This window comes from Salmo salar, chromosome 12, assembly GCF_965601325.2.
Source record: "Salmo salar chromosome 12, fSalSal1, whole genome shotgun sequence".
Taxonomy (NCBI): Eukaryota; Metazoa; Chordata; class Actinopteri; order Salmoniformes; family Salmonidae; genus Salmo; species Salmo salar.
The window spans coordinates 55,115,972-55,131,653 of NC_138302.1; the positions used below are offsets into that span (position 1 = coordinate 55,115,972).

The 15,682-nt window shown below is 42.6% G+C and overlaps 1 protein-coding gene and 1 long non-coding RNA gene across 2 annotated transcripts; both read left to right on the forward strand.

The window, feature by feature from the left end:
* The first annotated feature begins 8,339 nt into the window (after positions 1-8,339).
* LOC145859332 (uncharacterized) lies at positions 8,340-9,008 on the forward strand. The gene is made up of 3 exons (XR_014379535.1): positions 8,340-8,458; positions 8,709-8,753; positions 8,948-9,008. It is a non-coding gene; the product is annotated as an uncharacterized LOC145859332 (long non-coding RNA).
* Positions 9,009-9,923: 915 nt separating this feature from the next.
* LOC145859516 (voltage-dependent calcium channel subunit alpha-2/delta-3-like) lies at positions 9,924-12,800 on the forward strand. Its single transcript, XM_082959081.1, has 4 exons — positions 9,924-10,031; positions 10,179-10,296; positions 11,408-11,518; positions 12,163-12,800. The coding sequence occupies exons 1-4, from the start codon at positions 9,950-9,952 to the stop codon at positions 12,389-12,391; spliced, it is 540 nt and encodes a 179-aa protein (XP_082815207.1). The 5' UTR covers positions 9,924-9,949; the 3' UTR covers positions 12,392-12,800.
* Positions 12,801-15,682: the final 2,882 nt, after the last annotated feature.

Below are 15,682 nucleotides of genomic sequence, written 5' to 3' on the forward strand. Positions count from 1 at the left end.
GCTTGTCCCCAATGATGTACTGGGCCGTACACAGTACCCTCTGAAGTCGGATGCCGAGCAGTTGCCATACCAAGTGGTGATGCAATCAGTCAGGATGCTCTCGATGGTGCAGCTGTATAACTTTTGAGGATCTGATGACCCATGCCAAATCTTTTCAGTCTCCTGAGAGGGGATAGGCATTGTCATGCCTTCTTCACGACTGTCTTGGTGTGTTTGGACCATGTTAGTTTGTTAGTGATGCGGACATCAAGGAAGTTGAAGCTCTCAAACCCGCTCCACTACAGCCCCGTCTATGTGAATGGGGGGCGTGCTGAGGGAGCGCTTGTTGTCCTGGCATCACACTGCCAGGTATCTGACCTCCTCTCTATGGGCTGTCTCATCATTGTCGGTGATCAGGCCTACCACCATTGTGTCGTCGGCAAATTTAATGATGGTGTTGGAGACGTGCATGATCACGCAGTCATGGGTGAACAGGTAGTACACAAGGAGACTTAACACGCACCTCTGATGGGCCCCTGTGTTGAGGATCAATGAGGCAGATTTTGTTGTTGCCTACCCTTACAACCTGGGGGCGGCCCGTCAGGAATTCCAGGATCCAGTTGAAGAGGGAGGATTTTAGGCCCTGGGTACTTAGCTTAGAGATGAGCTTTAAGGGGAACTATGGTGTTGAACGCTGAGCTTTAGTCAACAAACAGCATTCTCATGTAGGTGTTCCTTTTGTTCTGTTGGGAAAAGGCAGTGTGGAGACCAATAGCGATTGCATCATTTGTGGATCTGCTGGGGCGGTATGTGAATTGTAGTGGGTTCTAGAGTTTCTGGGATTATGGTGTTGATGTGAGCCATGACCAACCTTTGAAAGCGCTTCATGGCTACAGATGTGAGTGCTACGAGCCAGTAGTCATTTAGGCAGGTTGCCTTGGCGTTCTTGGGCACAGGGACTATGGGGGTCTGCTTGAAACATGTCGGTATTACAGACTCAGTCAGGGAGAGATTGAAAATGTCCGTGAAGACACTTGCCAGTTGGTCAGTGCATGCTCTCAGTATGTGTCCTGGTAATCCGTCTGGCCCTGCGGCCTTGTGAATGTTGACCTGTTTAAAGGTCTTACTCACATCGGCTAAGAAGAGCGTGATCTCACAGTCGTACGAAACAGCTGGTGATCTCATGCATGGTTTAGCGTTGCTTGCCTTGATGCAAGCATAGAAGGCATTTAGCTCGTTTGGTAGGCTTTCGTCACTGGGCAGCTCACGGTTGGGTTTCCCTTTGTAATCCATAATAGTTTGCAAGCCTTGCCACATCCGACGAGCATCAGAGCCAGTGTAGTAGGATTCAATCTTAGCCCTGTATTAATGCTTTGCCTGTCTGATCGTTCGTCTGAGGGCATAGCAGGATTTCTTATAAGCATCTGGATAAGTGTCCCTTTACTTGAAAGCGGCAGCTCTATTACAGGATGTTGCCTGTAATCCATGGATTCTGGTTGGCATATGTACGTACAGATGACGTCGGTGATTGATGTGGTATACTCCTCAATGCCATCGGATGAATCCCAAAACATATTCCAGTCTGTGCTATCAAAACAGTCCTGTAGCTTAGCAAGCGTGTCATCTGACCACATCCGTAATGAGCGAGTCACTGGTAAGTCCTGCTTGAGTTTTTGCTTGTTAGCAGGAATCAGGAGGATAGAATTATGGTCAGATTTGCCAAATGGAGGGCGAGGGAGTGATTTGTACACATCTCTGTTTGTGGAGTGAAGGTGGTCTAGAGATTATTTTCTCTGGTTGCACATTTCACATCCTGGTAGAAATTAGGTAAAATGGATTTAAGTTTTCCTGCATTAAAGTCCCCAGCCACTAGGAACGCCGCTTCTGGATGAGCATTCCCTTGTTTGCTTATGGCCTTATACAGCTCGTTGAGTGAGGTCTTAGTGCCTGCATCGGTTTGTGGTGGTAAATAGACAGCTGCAAAAAATATAGATAAACTCTCTTGGTAAATAGTGTGGTCTACAGCTTATCATGAGATATTCTACCTCAGGCGAGCAAAACCTCTAGACTTCCTTAATATTAGAGATTGTGCACCAGTTGTTATTGACAAATAGACACAGACCACCACCCTTCTTCTTACTGGAGGTTTATTGTTCTGTCTTGCCGATGCAGGGAAAACCCAGCCAACTGTATATGATCCATGTCCTCGTTCAGCCATGACTCGGTGAAACATAAGATACGGATGGTAAAGCAGGATTATCCACTTGCAGACGAATTCTCACCAGGCATCAGGATCTGCGGCCCCTGTATCGGCGTCTCCTCTTCATGCGAATGACGGGGCTTTGGGCCTGGTCTGTGAAGAGACGTAAATCTTTCTCCTTCAATTCATTAAAGAAAAAATCTTCGCCCAGCGAGGAATCGCTGTTCTGATGTCCAGAAGCTCTTTTCGGTCATAAGAGACGGTGGCAGAAACATTATGTACAAAACAAATTACAAACAACGCAAAAAAACATCCAGACGAGCACAATTGGTTAGGAACCCATAAAACGGCAGCCATCCCCTCCGGCACCATTCATATTTAACACAGGTAGAACAATTTAGCGTACAAGCAGCCATGAATAAGTCTATGAGTAAACCTGTTGGAGCTTTAGTGAATTAGAGTGAACTAACAATGCAATTGCAAAGTAAGGGATACTTACTAGTTGGTCTCACTGTGATGTCAGGGGTCAAAGTAGAAGTAACAGTCGAAACTGCTGGAAAGTAATACAAGTGAATTATGTATCTGATTACACAAGAAGAAAGGTATTCATTATTTCTGATAGAGAACAACACAACTCAGTCAGTAGAAAGATGAAATGTTCACAATTTCATAATTTGGCATATTATTATTAAAACCCAGACCCTTAAAAGCTTATGGTGTACCATGGGATGCCCCGTTAACATCCCACATAATGCTTACATGGATATTCCCTTCATTAACTTCTAGAATAGTCTCTGCCACTTATGATTGCCTGCTGTCTGTTAAATGCTCTACATTGGGTGTCACTCTAGTATGGAACCGTGAAATGCATGGCTGGGGCACGACCTGAACTGGGATACCGTTTGGGAAAATGTATTTTTTACCTCTAAAAACCCAGCACACCAGCTTACACATTATAAGCTTATACATTGAAGTTATGCAACCACATTTAGACATTTTAAGATGAAGCTGATTCCTACTCCAATATGTGACAGATGTCATATGAATACTGTTGGAACACTAATGTTTTGGGAATGTCCTGTGGTGTCCCAGTTCTGGTCACATGTTTCAGATTTCCTTACAAACATGTGTTTCCCTGTGAAGATCCACCTTTATTTTTGTTGAACTCTCAAACTCTTCATTTGTACTGCAACTGGTTCAGAAAATAATCATTTATGTGGCGTTAACAGCAGCAAAAAAGTTTATTCTTAGTGGATTACCCCTACAATCCTCTTGCCTCAAACATGGTTATTACATTTTCAAGATATTGGTCGTATAGAGCGATCAGTGGCCATGATAAACAAAGCTCTGGCAAATACTATTGAGGCATGGGATGTATTAACCAAAACTCTATCAGATATCAACACCTCTTGAACAAGCAATGGACCTACATGGTAAGGGAGTTGGGGGACGACATTTTATCTTCTGAGAATAATATAGAATATTTTTAATTGAAAACTTCACTTCCTTCCTGTAAATGTCTCATTTGTCTGAGAAAAGAAAGTCAGCTAGAGATGGATGCTTAACCAGAACGCTTTCTGTGGAGCTTTGACCTCCTGGGCACACGCAAGAGAGAGACTGTTTAATAACAGTTAACACACAACACAACTTATTACGCCACTAAACTAAAATCATGTGGCCACTTTGGGGTGTCAGTTGTCAAAGTAGAACTAGTAGTTGAACCTGGTGCAAAGCAAAGTCATTGGATCTGATTATACAAAAATGAAGGTATTTAAATAGGTTTATTTAATTAACGAGATATAAACCTATTTTTTTTAATAAGGGGAAATTGAGAGTAAAAACCTGGGTAAAATAAATCTAGTCTATTTGTTTAGGTCCTATCTGCTAACTACAGAAAGATGACTAACACACCTGATGTAGGATTCACTGCTGTACTGGAGGTCAAAGGAGAGGTCAAACCTGGTGAGAAGAGATTACACAAGAACACACGTAAATTAATTTAAGATCTAAGGTCATTCAAATAGCAGAAAGAGAGAAGTACACGACACATTACCTACATATCAGATGGACTGAAAGTACACAAATCTGGACTGAAATTACAAGCAGCAATGAATGGGTCAATTCATAAGTTGGATGGAGCTTTAGTGAATTAATGTGAACAAAAATATACATGTAGGTTAAAATTAGTGGATCTACTTACTGGAAGTTGCTGTCACTGTGGTGTCTGGGGTCAAAGTAGAAGTAACAGTTGAAACTAGTGGGAAGCAATATGATTACACAAGAATAAGGTATTACATAATGTTGGTCTCTTAATTTTACAGGCCCATATTCTAAACCATTGACTGTACAATTGGTATTTGCAGAGATGGAAATCTAGTGGCCCAACACACCTTCTGTAGGACTCACTGTTGTGCTGGGAGGCAAAGTACATCTAGGACCTGGAGTCATACCCACTGAGATAACACATATTAATGAAATTAGCATTTTATTAAAGATCGTATTAATGATTATCATGTTGTTGTTGGCCTTTTTAAATTCCTTTATGACTTGTCTTTTCAAAGTGGGCAAAGTAAGACTATAAAAATCACTACGGACAGATTGCTTCTAGTCCTGGTAGATTATATTTCTCCTCACTATATAGATGATAAGACCAATTCATAATGTGATAAAGTCTTTCAGGACAGATAAGGTGTTGATTGTTGTTGACAGTTTCCTAGAATGAAGTCACCATGTTATCTAACAGCAGAAGTATAACAGCGCATAGATATGATCTAAACACTGAACCAGTTCAACAAAGAATTTAAACTACACAACCTGGGACTCAACACCAGATCAGCCTGGGATCTGGCCCAGAATAAGGCTGTGTGGAGATCCATATGTCAAAGTGCTATGCTCCAAGGAGCGAGCGAAAGTGAGTGAGTGATTGAGTTAGTGGTGGAGGGAGGGTCAGAATTAATATAGTCATTTTAAACAAATCAAAGGGTAGTCAGATCATGAAGACCTGCAGCACTGATAGATTCTTAATGTATAGATAATGACTCACCTGTAAAGTTGTACCCATCACTGCGTGGAGAGAGAGAGTTTGGTCCTGAGCTCACTCTGTAATCACAGCTCACCTCCCTACTCCTCACTGACTGTAGACTTCTAAAAAGATCATTCTCCTCCACAGAGAATTGACAGAACCAGCATTTGGAATCTGTGTGTTTCGTCTTCCAGATGTGTGCTTTTATAAGATGCTTACTCTGCTCTCCAACATACAGGTTACAGGTGGTGTCATAACTGACAGAGCCAGGAATTAAACAGGTGATGATGAAGTTCTCTTTCAGACTGACTGTAATATTTGGTTTCTGACCTGTTGGGAGAGGACAACGACTTAATGAAGTACAAGGCACACTATTCTGCATATAAAAATATACTGTAGAGCCTACAGTCTTTCACAATGCAAGTTCAAATCATGATGGTCATAAACATGACATGGACTTGTGATTTGTTTAACTATTTTGAATTAACTTGGACTGTGATTTAAAAACATTAATTAAAATTAATTGATTTGTTCAAAATAAGTTAGCTATAAATTAAGTATTTGTCCAATGGGCACAGACGTCAGTTCCACACCTAGTGTTGATTTACATTTGATTGAGTTGTCAGATAATGTGAATTCAAAGTGAAATCAACAACATTTCAGCCATGTCATTAGATTTAGGTTCAAGTTGGGTGAAAAAAAGACCAACATTCCCAAAATTATTTTGGCAAATCCAATACATTTTCCACATTGATTTAATGTCATCAGAAGAAAAACTATTTTTTGTAGAAAAGACAGTTTTTGCCCATACTAACAAGTCTGCACTTAAAAAATGTACATATAATACATATTTCTGTATTTTTATGGAAGTATCTTACCTATAATAATGTATTTATCACTGCGGGGAGACAGAGAGTGTTATCCTGTGTTCACTCTATAGTCACAGCTCACATCTCTCTCCAACTGCAGATGCCTGAACAGATCATTCTTGGTAACATTGAAGGTACAGAATAGTTTGGATAATGCTGTGTTAAATGTCCTGACCCAAGCCTCTTTGTAGGCCTGAGTCTGGTCTCCAGTGTACAGGTTACAGCTATGACCATCACTGACAGACTCAGGAAGTACACAAATAATGGTGATGTCATGAGAAGATTCGTCATTGACACTAATGTCTGGTTGCTGCAGTTCCCCTGTGAGGAGAACACATCAATAACTGTCCATACTGTAGGTTCATGAGAAAACAAACCTCTTTCTGTACTAGATAAATAAAAGAGTAAGAAACAAATCGTTTGTATATGTTAACTTGACATTACATATTCCAATCTGATTCCAGTGAGCCAATCAGATCAGTGTATTCATAAAAATAATACTATTTTACCAAGAATAGTGATAGGCGCAGGATGACTGTGCGTCGATGGATAGTGAGTCTCTACTGTGTAATGACATCTCAGTTTGATGTCAGACGCAGAGACGTGACTTCAACAAAAAGAAGGACACTGTAATCGGTGTTCTTCTTTCAACTCTCCCCGGGACCGTACAAACAAAGGCCAGGGTAATGACTCTCAAAAAAATTATATAAATAATAAAATAACAGTTGGTGCTAAACCTATAACAGGGAATCCTACTGTCCTGGAATTCATCATAGTCATAGTCTCTGGCTCATAACCACTCTCCCCCCTCTGCCCCTTCAGGGAGCACAAACAATAACCAGTCAATTGGCCTCAGGTGAGCTCATCAGTAGTGGCTGTACTGTGGCCCACCTCCAGCAGAGGGCGGAGTCGGACCACTTGACCCGGCTGATCCCTCACACACCCTAAAGCCAAAGATTTGTTGCCAGCTGAGATCACGCGGTAATCTTGCATGGCGACTACTACGGAGTATGGGGACAAGGGAGTGACTTCTGGAAAATGTGGATTTAAACGTTTATTTTTACCACAGTTCACACATTTTATAGCCCGTACCGATCGGTAAGGCATTCCGTATTATAGATTTGCCTTGTGACTGGAAAGGTTTCACGGAAATAGGTCAATCAGAGGGGCTGATTAATATGTTTTCGGGGTACGGGATGTCACCTGCACTGACAGGAGACTAGATTAATGTGTACAAGTCTCACTGAGCGAAGAGGCTAACTACACCCTATATCAGAGACACAGATACACCGAATCGTCATGGTAAAACCTATCAGAGACACACTGAATCGCCATGACAACCCACAGAGATACAATACACAGGGTTAACTAAAGATATCTATTGAGTGGGGTGTGGGGGTGGAAAATAGGCTACAGATGAAATTCAACCACAAGTTAGGGAGAGTGAGCTATTGTATATTAGAGAAGCTGGGTTGTTGTACAGCTCATCTCTCTCACTGCTGTCTGTAATTAATGTGCCCCACTTTCTTCCCACTGAGGGAAAGAGAGGATCAGGATCTCACTGTTGTTCCCTGTTGTCTACCAGCCTCTACCTTCCTCTAACTGCTGTCATCACTTAGTCTGTTGTAAAATATCCCTCCTTTACTGTCACCTCCCCTGTTTAATACTATAACCTCCTCCAACAATCCCTGTCCCCAGAGGTTCTGTAGTGCTAGTACCAGAACAGGTTTTTATTTCATAAGAACACATCCCTCTCTCTGTGTCAGAATCACTTCTAACATCCTGGTTGTAGACTACTGATGGGATTCCATCACTGAGTGTAGTGCTGTGGGTTGCTATTGCCTGCTGAAGGCTGTGGGTATGGCGCCATCTTTTGGCTAGAAAATGATTATTCCCTTTTGTTTCTGTGACTTGGTTTTCCAGCTGTGATTATGCTGAGGTGCTGAGGGTGGAATGGAATATATAGTGTATTTTATAAGATCTATTGAAATAGTAGGAATTGTTATTTTCCATTTACACAGCATTTGTTGATTGAGGCTAATGTTCAGGAAATGAGAATAAGAGCGTGGTTTTGGCCAGCACTGCCATACAACTGCTGGATGACAGGAAGTCACCTATTGTTGCTTGTAAGCTCCCTGAAAAGCCCCTAACTTCTCCCTTAACTTCTCCCTAACATAGAGAGCTACTGTACCTGTTATAGGCTTGTAACTATAAAGCCCCCTCTGAAGACATGTGAAGAAACTCTTTAATACATGTTTAATTCCTCTTCTAGATGAACAGTGTGCTGACTGTGTTCTGTTTGTGTTTTTGTTAAAACCCACTATAGCCGTTGGGATTCAGATGAAGCTGGATTTCTTTCAGAGGAAGTTCTGGACCGCTAGTAGACAGGTCACACACACACACACACACACACACACACACACACACACACACACACACACACACACACACACACACACACACACACACACACACACACACACACACACACACACACACACACACACACACACACACACACACACACACACACACACACACACACACACACACACACACACACACACACTATCCAGTGCTGTGAGACATGCTTTATGGATTATTCTAATAATTTATTCATCTTATTGATTCGATCCAGTGTGCTGCTCTGGATGGGAAGTGCACCATTAGCTGTGATAATGAGGTAAGACCAGACAGTAGGTGTCTGTCACTGACTCATGCTACTTCCTGTTTCTTAGCCCGTTGTCCGTGTCTCAGCTTTTCTACTTCCTGTCTGTACTGTCTGCGACCTTTCTCTGTTTCCTCTCAGTATTGAATTATTAAATGATGTCATGCTTTGAAGATCTGAATTAATGTTCCTTTCTTTCTATCTAACAGGACATTAAGTGTTACCTTATAGACAACAACGGATTTATTCTGGTCAGAGGACTACTCTCAGGTACCATTAATAATATACTAAATATGTGTGCGTATTGTCCTGTAGCTCCCCTGGTTCTTAGTATTTGCCTTTAAATAAACATCTTCTTCCTCAGACGGGGCTGTTCTTTGGAGAGGTGGAGAGTGCTGTTATGAACAAGCTGCTTCTCATGGGCTCCTTCAAAAGGTTAGAGGAGAAATCATGTTACAGTCATTACCCTGAACACACACACACACACACACACACACACACACACACACACACACACACACACACACACACACACACACACACACACACACACACACACACACACACACACACACACACAATGAATGGTCTATTTTCTCCTCTCTCTAGGATCACTCTGTATGACTACCAGGCTCTCTGTAGAGAGTATGCTGGCAGCAGTGACAGCGCACGCTCTTTATCACATGTAAGTACTGCCCCTAAATATTATCACATGTAAGTACTTCCCCTAAATATTTTCACATGTAAGTACTGCCCCTAAATATTATCACATGTAAGTACTGCCCCTAAATATTGTCAAATGTAAGTACTGTCCCTAAATATTGTCACATGTACGTACTGTCCCTAAATATTATCACATGTACGAACTGTCCCTAAATATTATCACATGTAAGTACTGTCCCTAAATATTTTCACATGTAAGTACTGTCCCTAAATATTTTCACATGTAAGTACTGTCCCTAAATATTTTCACATGTAAGTACTGTCCCTAAATAGTATCACGTGTACATACTGTCCTGAAACTACTCATCAGACTTACATACATCCAGTCAATACTAATTATTTAATGTCTTCTCTCCCAGCCCTTCTCCATAGTGAAATGGCTCCTGACCAAACTTGTCATGTGAGAATAATAAAATAATCACCTTGATACGATAAAATGAGATGCACTGATTATCAACCACAGTACATATTATTGTATTATTATATCAATGTATGTTTGTGTTTTCCTCATCAGTTTCCTGCTGGAGTTCAACCTTTACAGCTGGTGGCATGTTGATCTCTCAGTCAAAGGTCAGTGTGTGCAAGAATATACCTTGAGGTGTGTGTGTGTGTGTGTGTGTGTGTGTGTGTGTGTGTGTGAGTGCTTGTACACATGCATGTGTGTGTGTGAGTCTTTCGTGTCTTTATTATGTTAAGATTTACATGTCCCATTTCCAGCCCAAAAGTCGAGGGGTAAGACCATGATGGTGCCATGTGACACGGAGTACCCTGCCTTCGTCTCTGAGCGTACCATCAAAGAGACCACGGGAAACATCGACTGTGAGGGCTGTGCCAGGTACTTGTAACACAGTTCCCTTACCTGTGTATTAGGCACCGATAAACTCACTTAACCTGTGTGTTGATGGTGTATACACAATACAGGGTAATTTCATGCGTTAGTTCTGTGATAGACGCCCCGCTAGCAGGACAACTTACGGTGAAACTGGAGGACGCGCAATTCAAATAAATAATCATAAACATTATGGATATTAAACATTTAGGTACATACAAGCGTCTTATATCAGTTGAAAGCTTAAATTCTTGTTAATCTAACTGCACTGTCCGATTTACAGTAGGCTTTACAGCGAAAGCATGCCATGTGATTGTTTGAGGACGACGTCCCACATCAAAATATTTTGCCACCGGCACAGTTTTCATAAATTCACAAATAGCGATTAAATATTCACGTACTTTTTGAAAATCTTCCTCTGATTTGTCATCCAAAAGGTCCCAGCTATAACATGTAGTGTCGTCTTGTTAGATAAAATCCTTCTTTATATCCCAAAAAGTATTTTTAGTTGGCGCCATCGATTTGAGTAATCCACTCGTTCAACATGCCAAGATAGGAATCCAAAAATCTACCCCTAAACTTTGTTTCAACAAGTCAAAATAAGTTTCTATTTAATCCTCAGATACCCTAAAATCGAATTAAATTATACACGAATTTCCAAGTCTGTGTCCCTGTAGTAAAACTCATTATTCTTACTCGTTTTGGAAGAAACAAGCCTGAAACCTTGAACAAAGACTACTGACACCCAGTAGAAGCCATAGGAATTGCATACTGGGAGCTAGATTTCATTATTTCCCTATACGTTCCATTTTAATAGCATGGGCTCTCTCAAAAAAAAACATTGTTTTTTCTATGGATTTTCTCCTACCATATCTATTGTGTTAGTCTCCTACATTATTTAATCATTTCTACAAACTTCAAAGTGTCTTCTTTCCAATGGTACCAATTATATGCATATCCTGGCTTCAGGGCCTGAACAAAAGGCAGTTTACTTTGGGCACGTCAGTCAGATAGGAAGTGGAGAAAATAGGGGCCTAGCCTTATGTTAAAAGCATCAACTGAATCAACTCAACTCTCTCTCTCTCTTTCTTTCTCCTTCAACTCAACTCTCCCTCAGATCTTTTGTAATTCAGCAGATTCCCAGCAGTAATCTCTTCATGGTTGTCGTGGACAACAAGTGTGACTGCAGCTCTGCCCCCCTGGTTTCCATGGATCCCATCGAGATTATGTATATCCTTTACTAACCCTCAATAAGTTTGAGTGTATTTTTAGTACAAAGCTTTTGTGAGTGTTTTTTAGTATAAATGTTTTGTAAGTAGATGGGTTTTGTAAGTTAACTGTAAGTGAACTCTGAACTTAGACTTTAGTGTTCTGAGCGCGTGAATAGCTTCTTCATTGTCAGAGGTATTAATACATTTCTCATACATGTAGGTATTTAGGAAGCGTGCATTACTGTTTGGTTGTCTCATCATGCTAGAATGATGTTGCAGAAACGGTCACCACAGTATCAGTTAAATGTATCTGAGGTGTCTGAGGTGTGGTTCATCATCAGTATTTCTATCCTTAACCCCTCTGCACACAATGAGTCTCTGAAATGTGATAGGTTGAAATTTCAGAAAGACAGAAAGCGGCCAGAATCGTGTCATCCTTTTCACCCCGAGGTACGCAGTGTGTAGATATGTGTGCGTCTGCGTCACAATTCTGTGATTACACGGAAAGTACATGAACGCCTGTTTATGAGTGTTTAATAACATGACATTAAGCATATATGTGACCATCTGTATATTGTCTGAAGCATATAGATATATAGTGTATGTATTAATTCATTTCTATGGTCTGAAACTCCTGTGATACCCCATGTGTCTGATGCAGGAGAATGCCATGGAGTGTGGAGGAGCAGCAGGCCTCTCTGCCCCCCTTACAGCAGCACTGCTCCCCCTACTGGCCACACTCATTAGCAGGTGACCACACCGCCCTTGAGGCCCACCGTCCTGGACCCAACAATGGACCTAACACTGGAGAGATTGATAGACAGGCGCACCATCAAATGCTGACAACGCACAGGGAGCCTCGCCAACAAGAAGTACTTGCTCACAACTAACTGAGTTGCTTATTACCAACAGAGTGACGTACCAATTGTAAAGCATCTCCCTGACCAGCAGAGAAATAAGAAATTAGACATTGTTCAAGAGAAACAGAACAATATTCCAAGGGGAAAACAATATGGACATTAGACCGAACAAATATACCTGCGAGCAGCAATGAACGGGTTTCACAGGATGACAGAAAGGACACAAGATCAGTTGGATAACAAAGCCAGCCCTCTGTGATGTAGGAACTATCTTCCTTTATGTGCAGTCAATGAAAGCATTACCATGTTGATTTAAATTTCAGTTGGTTCACTCCACATTAGCGTTCCTAAATACTTCAATACACTCTCACAGCTGTAGTACGCTGACTGCAAGCGGCAGGACAGGATTTTACAGAATAAAATATCCACTTTTCCCTAACATGGGCAACAATATGTGATTATACAGATATACTAATCACAATATTTGACATAATTTATTTGCATGAGACAAAGTCCACTTGATCAATAGTTATTGCTCTAGTATCATATGGTGGCACTGGTGACGATGAGATCTATAGTGCCACCATTTGGTCTGGTGCAGCCATCTAAGGTTGCAGTGACTTCATATTCACATAGCTTCTATGGACATACATAAGGTTTACATACCACATTTCATTGCCCCTTGTCCATCGGCTCAGTTCTTGTAGCCAGTTGCCCATGGTGGAATTATCTGCAGGGCTTGACATTAACTCTTTCTGCCACTTGTCCTTCATACAAGTAAGACAGATTTTTTACTTGTCCGAACGGTTAAGGAGAACTGGCCAAAACCTCCCTCTGTTAAGGTGAGAGCAATGCAGATAATTGCAAAGCCTACAAGTCCAGTGTTCATCAAAGCACAGCTTCCCTGCCACGACCTGCCTACACTCTCGGCTCTGTCTTATATCAGTTTCTCAGAGTTTTGGTCAGAGTCTTGTAAGCAGGCACAGGTGTGAGCAATTAGTTAATGATTTTGTGATATCTTCCCTTACAAGCTGTCCTACAGCTTCACCACACTATCCCCATCCTGGGTGGAAAAGACCATCCCTGAGTTTTTCCAAAGCCATGTGGTACCTTTGGACTACGCTGGTGGCTGCCAGTCTTGCACTGGTCATGCTCCCCGAGACAGTTGGGCTCCCGTTGACCTTCCTCCCACTGAAAGAGATGCTGCTGGTGCTTCCCGTTGCTGAAGAATGCCGGAAGTACTGTCTCATAGATGCTGGAGGTCAGATGACGCCTATCGTGTGCTAGATGCAGCTGGCAACAGCAGCCCTGGATGCAGAACAGCGTCTCTCCGGGATAATCCACAGCCGACTGGAACCCCGGCCTGTGATAACCCAACTGGGTCATGGGTTGACCTCCAGTTGGTGGGAAGGCCTGCGAGGTTGGGCAGGAAATCTCTCTCTCTCCCACCTAGCTGGGTCGTACCGGAGTCTCTGCAAATGATCAAGGAACAAAGGGTTTGAGTTGTTTGAAATGCACCACAGTTTAAGGACCTCTCTCCATCCAGTTCTATACGGCAGAGGACATCTAAAACCTGCTCTATCACTTGGAAAGGGTGTTTGTAGCACCTCTGTAACTTAGGACATACCCCCCGCTTCTTAGCCTTATTTCGAACCCAAACCAATTCAACCACAGATTAATATAGATAATTGGCACGAAAATCAAAGTTAACTTTCTGCTGACCGGAGGCATTAGCTTGGTGTCTTTTCACTGACCGCACTAATGTAGACAAAGTGTCATCCAGCCACAATACATATTCACTGACAGATGTACAATTTTTCCTGTGATCTATGTCAAGCATCACATCGACTAGAAGAACAATTTCTTAACCAAACAGCACTTTGAATGGGTTGAACCCGGTACTTGCATGAAAACGACTATGATAGACCATCATGACATACGGTAGAAGAACATCCCAGTTCAACACACTGTCCCCCATCCTGGATGGAAAAGACCGTCCATGAGTCACTCCGAAGCCATGTGGTAACTTTGGACCACGCTAGTGGCTTCCGGCGTCGCACTGCTCGTGCTCCCTGAGAAAGTTGGGCTCCCATTGACCTCCCTCCCATTGAAGGAGACGCTGTTGGCGCCTCCCATTGCTGAAGAAGACCGGAAGACCCCTCTCGTGGATGCTGGAGGCCAGATGACCTCTCTCGTGTGCTAGATGCGAGCGAGCAACCCATCTGACTGGGGATGATAAGCAGAGGTTTGAGATTTATGGATGTTCAACACATCCACAAACTCCTCTGTCCATTTTGAGATATAATCTCAGTCTACCAGGATGTACTTTTCCCGTTGGCGGTGTTAGTGAGTGGACCCAAGATATCCACTGCTATACGTTCACACGGCCAAGAGGTGACAGACAGGTTTAGGGGTGCACAGAACGGCCGCCCTTGGGGTTTACGGGACGTGCAGTCCACACACTCCTTACACCATTTTTCTACATTGTCAAACCACCCCGTCCAGTCGAAACGATCTTTGGCTTTCCCCTGTAGCTTTTGCACTCCTAAATGACCCCCTGTTGTTGTGCTATGTACCATGTCCAAAACTGTAGGCGCCACAGCTTTGCGTAGGACCACTTGTATCTTACAAATGGCATCAGAATTAGGCAAGGGGACACGCACTAAACTCAGCCCTTGCACCTGAAGCTGATCCCATACTGGCGCATATTAAGGCTTGATTACTCTACCTCCCTGCGCTTGTCCCCTATACTGTACTTCTTGTAAGCTAGAGGAGAAGGCGTATTTCCGCGTCTTCTTGTTGGGCTTCTGCCAAGTCATCCCCCACCCCTGCTTCCTGTTCTAGCCATGCCAGCTGGTTGACATGCATCAATGCGCAAACCACAGGGCACTGATCAGAGGGAGGGCTTGACGCAACACAGGGTACGACAGAGAATGCTGGTAGCCTCAACAGAGTGTCTGCACTCGCATGCTGCTTTCCGGGACGGTGCACAATCTTATACTGAAAATTAGCCAACTGTTCCACCCACCGAGCTAGCTGCCCTTCTAAACCTTGAAAGTTGTGCAACCATCGTAGGGAGATGTGGTCTGTACGCAGAATGAACTCTTTGCCTAAGAGGTCATGTTTGAAGTATCTTCTTGAAAGTAACCATGCCCAACAGCTCCTTCTTCGTTGTAGCATACTTGCATTCTTGCTTTGTCAGAGCTCGACTAGCATATGCTACCACACACTCCAATCCTTTCTTCTTTGATATGGTACAGCTCCTATTCCTTCATTGTTATCATCGGTCTCTAGGCTAAAGGTCTTGTTAGGATCTGGGTA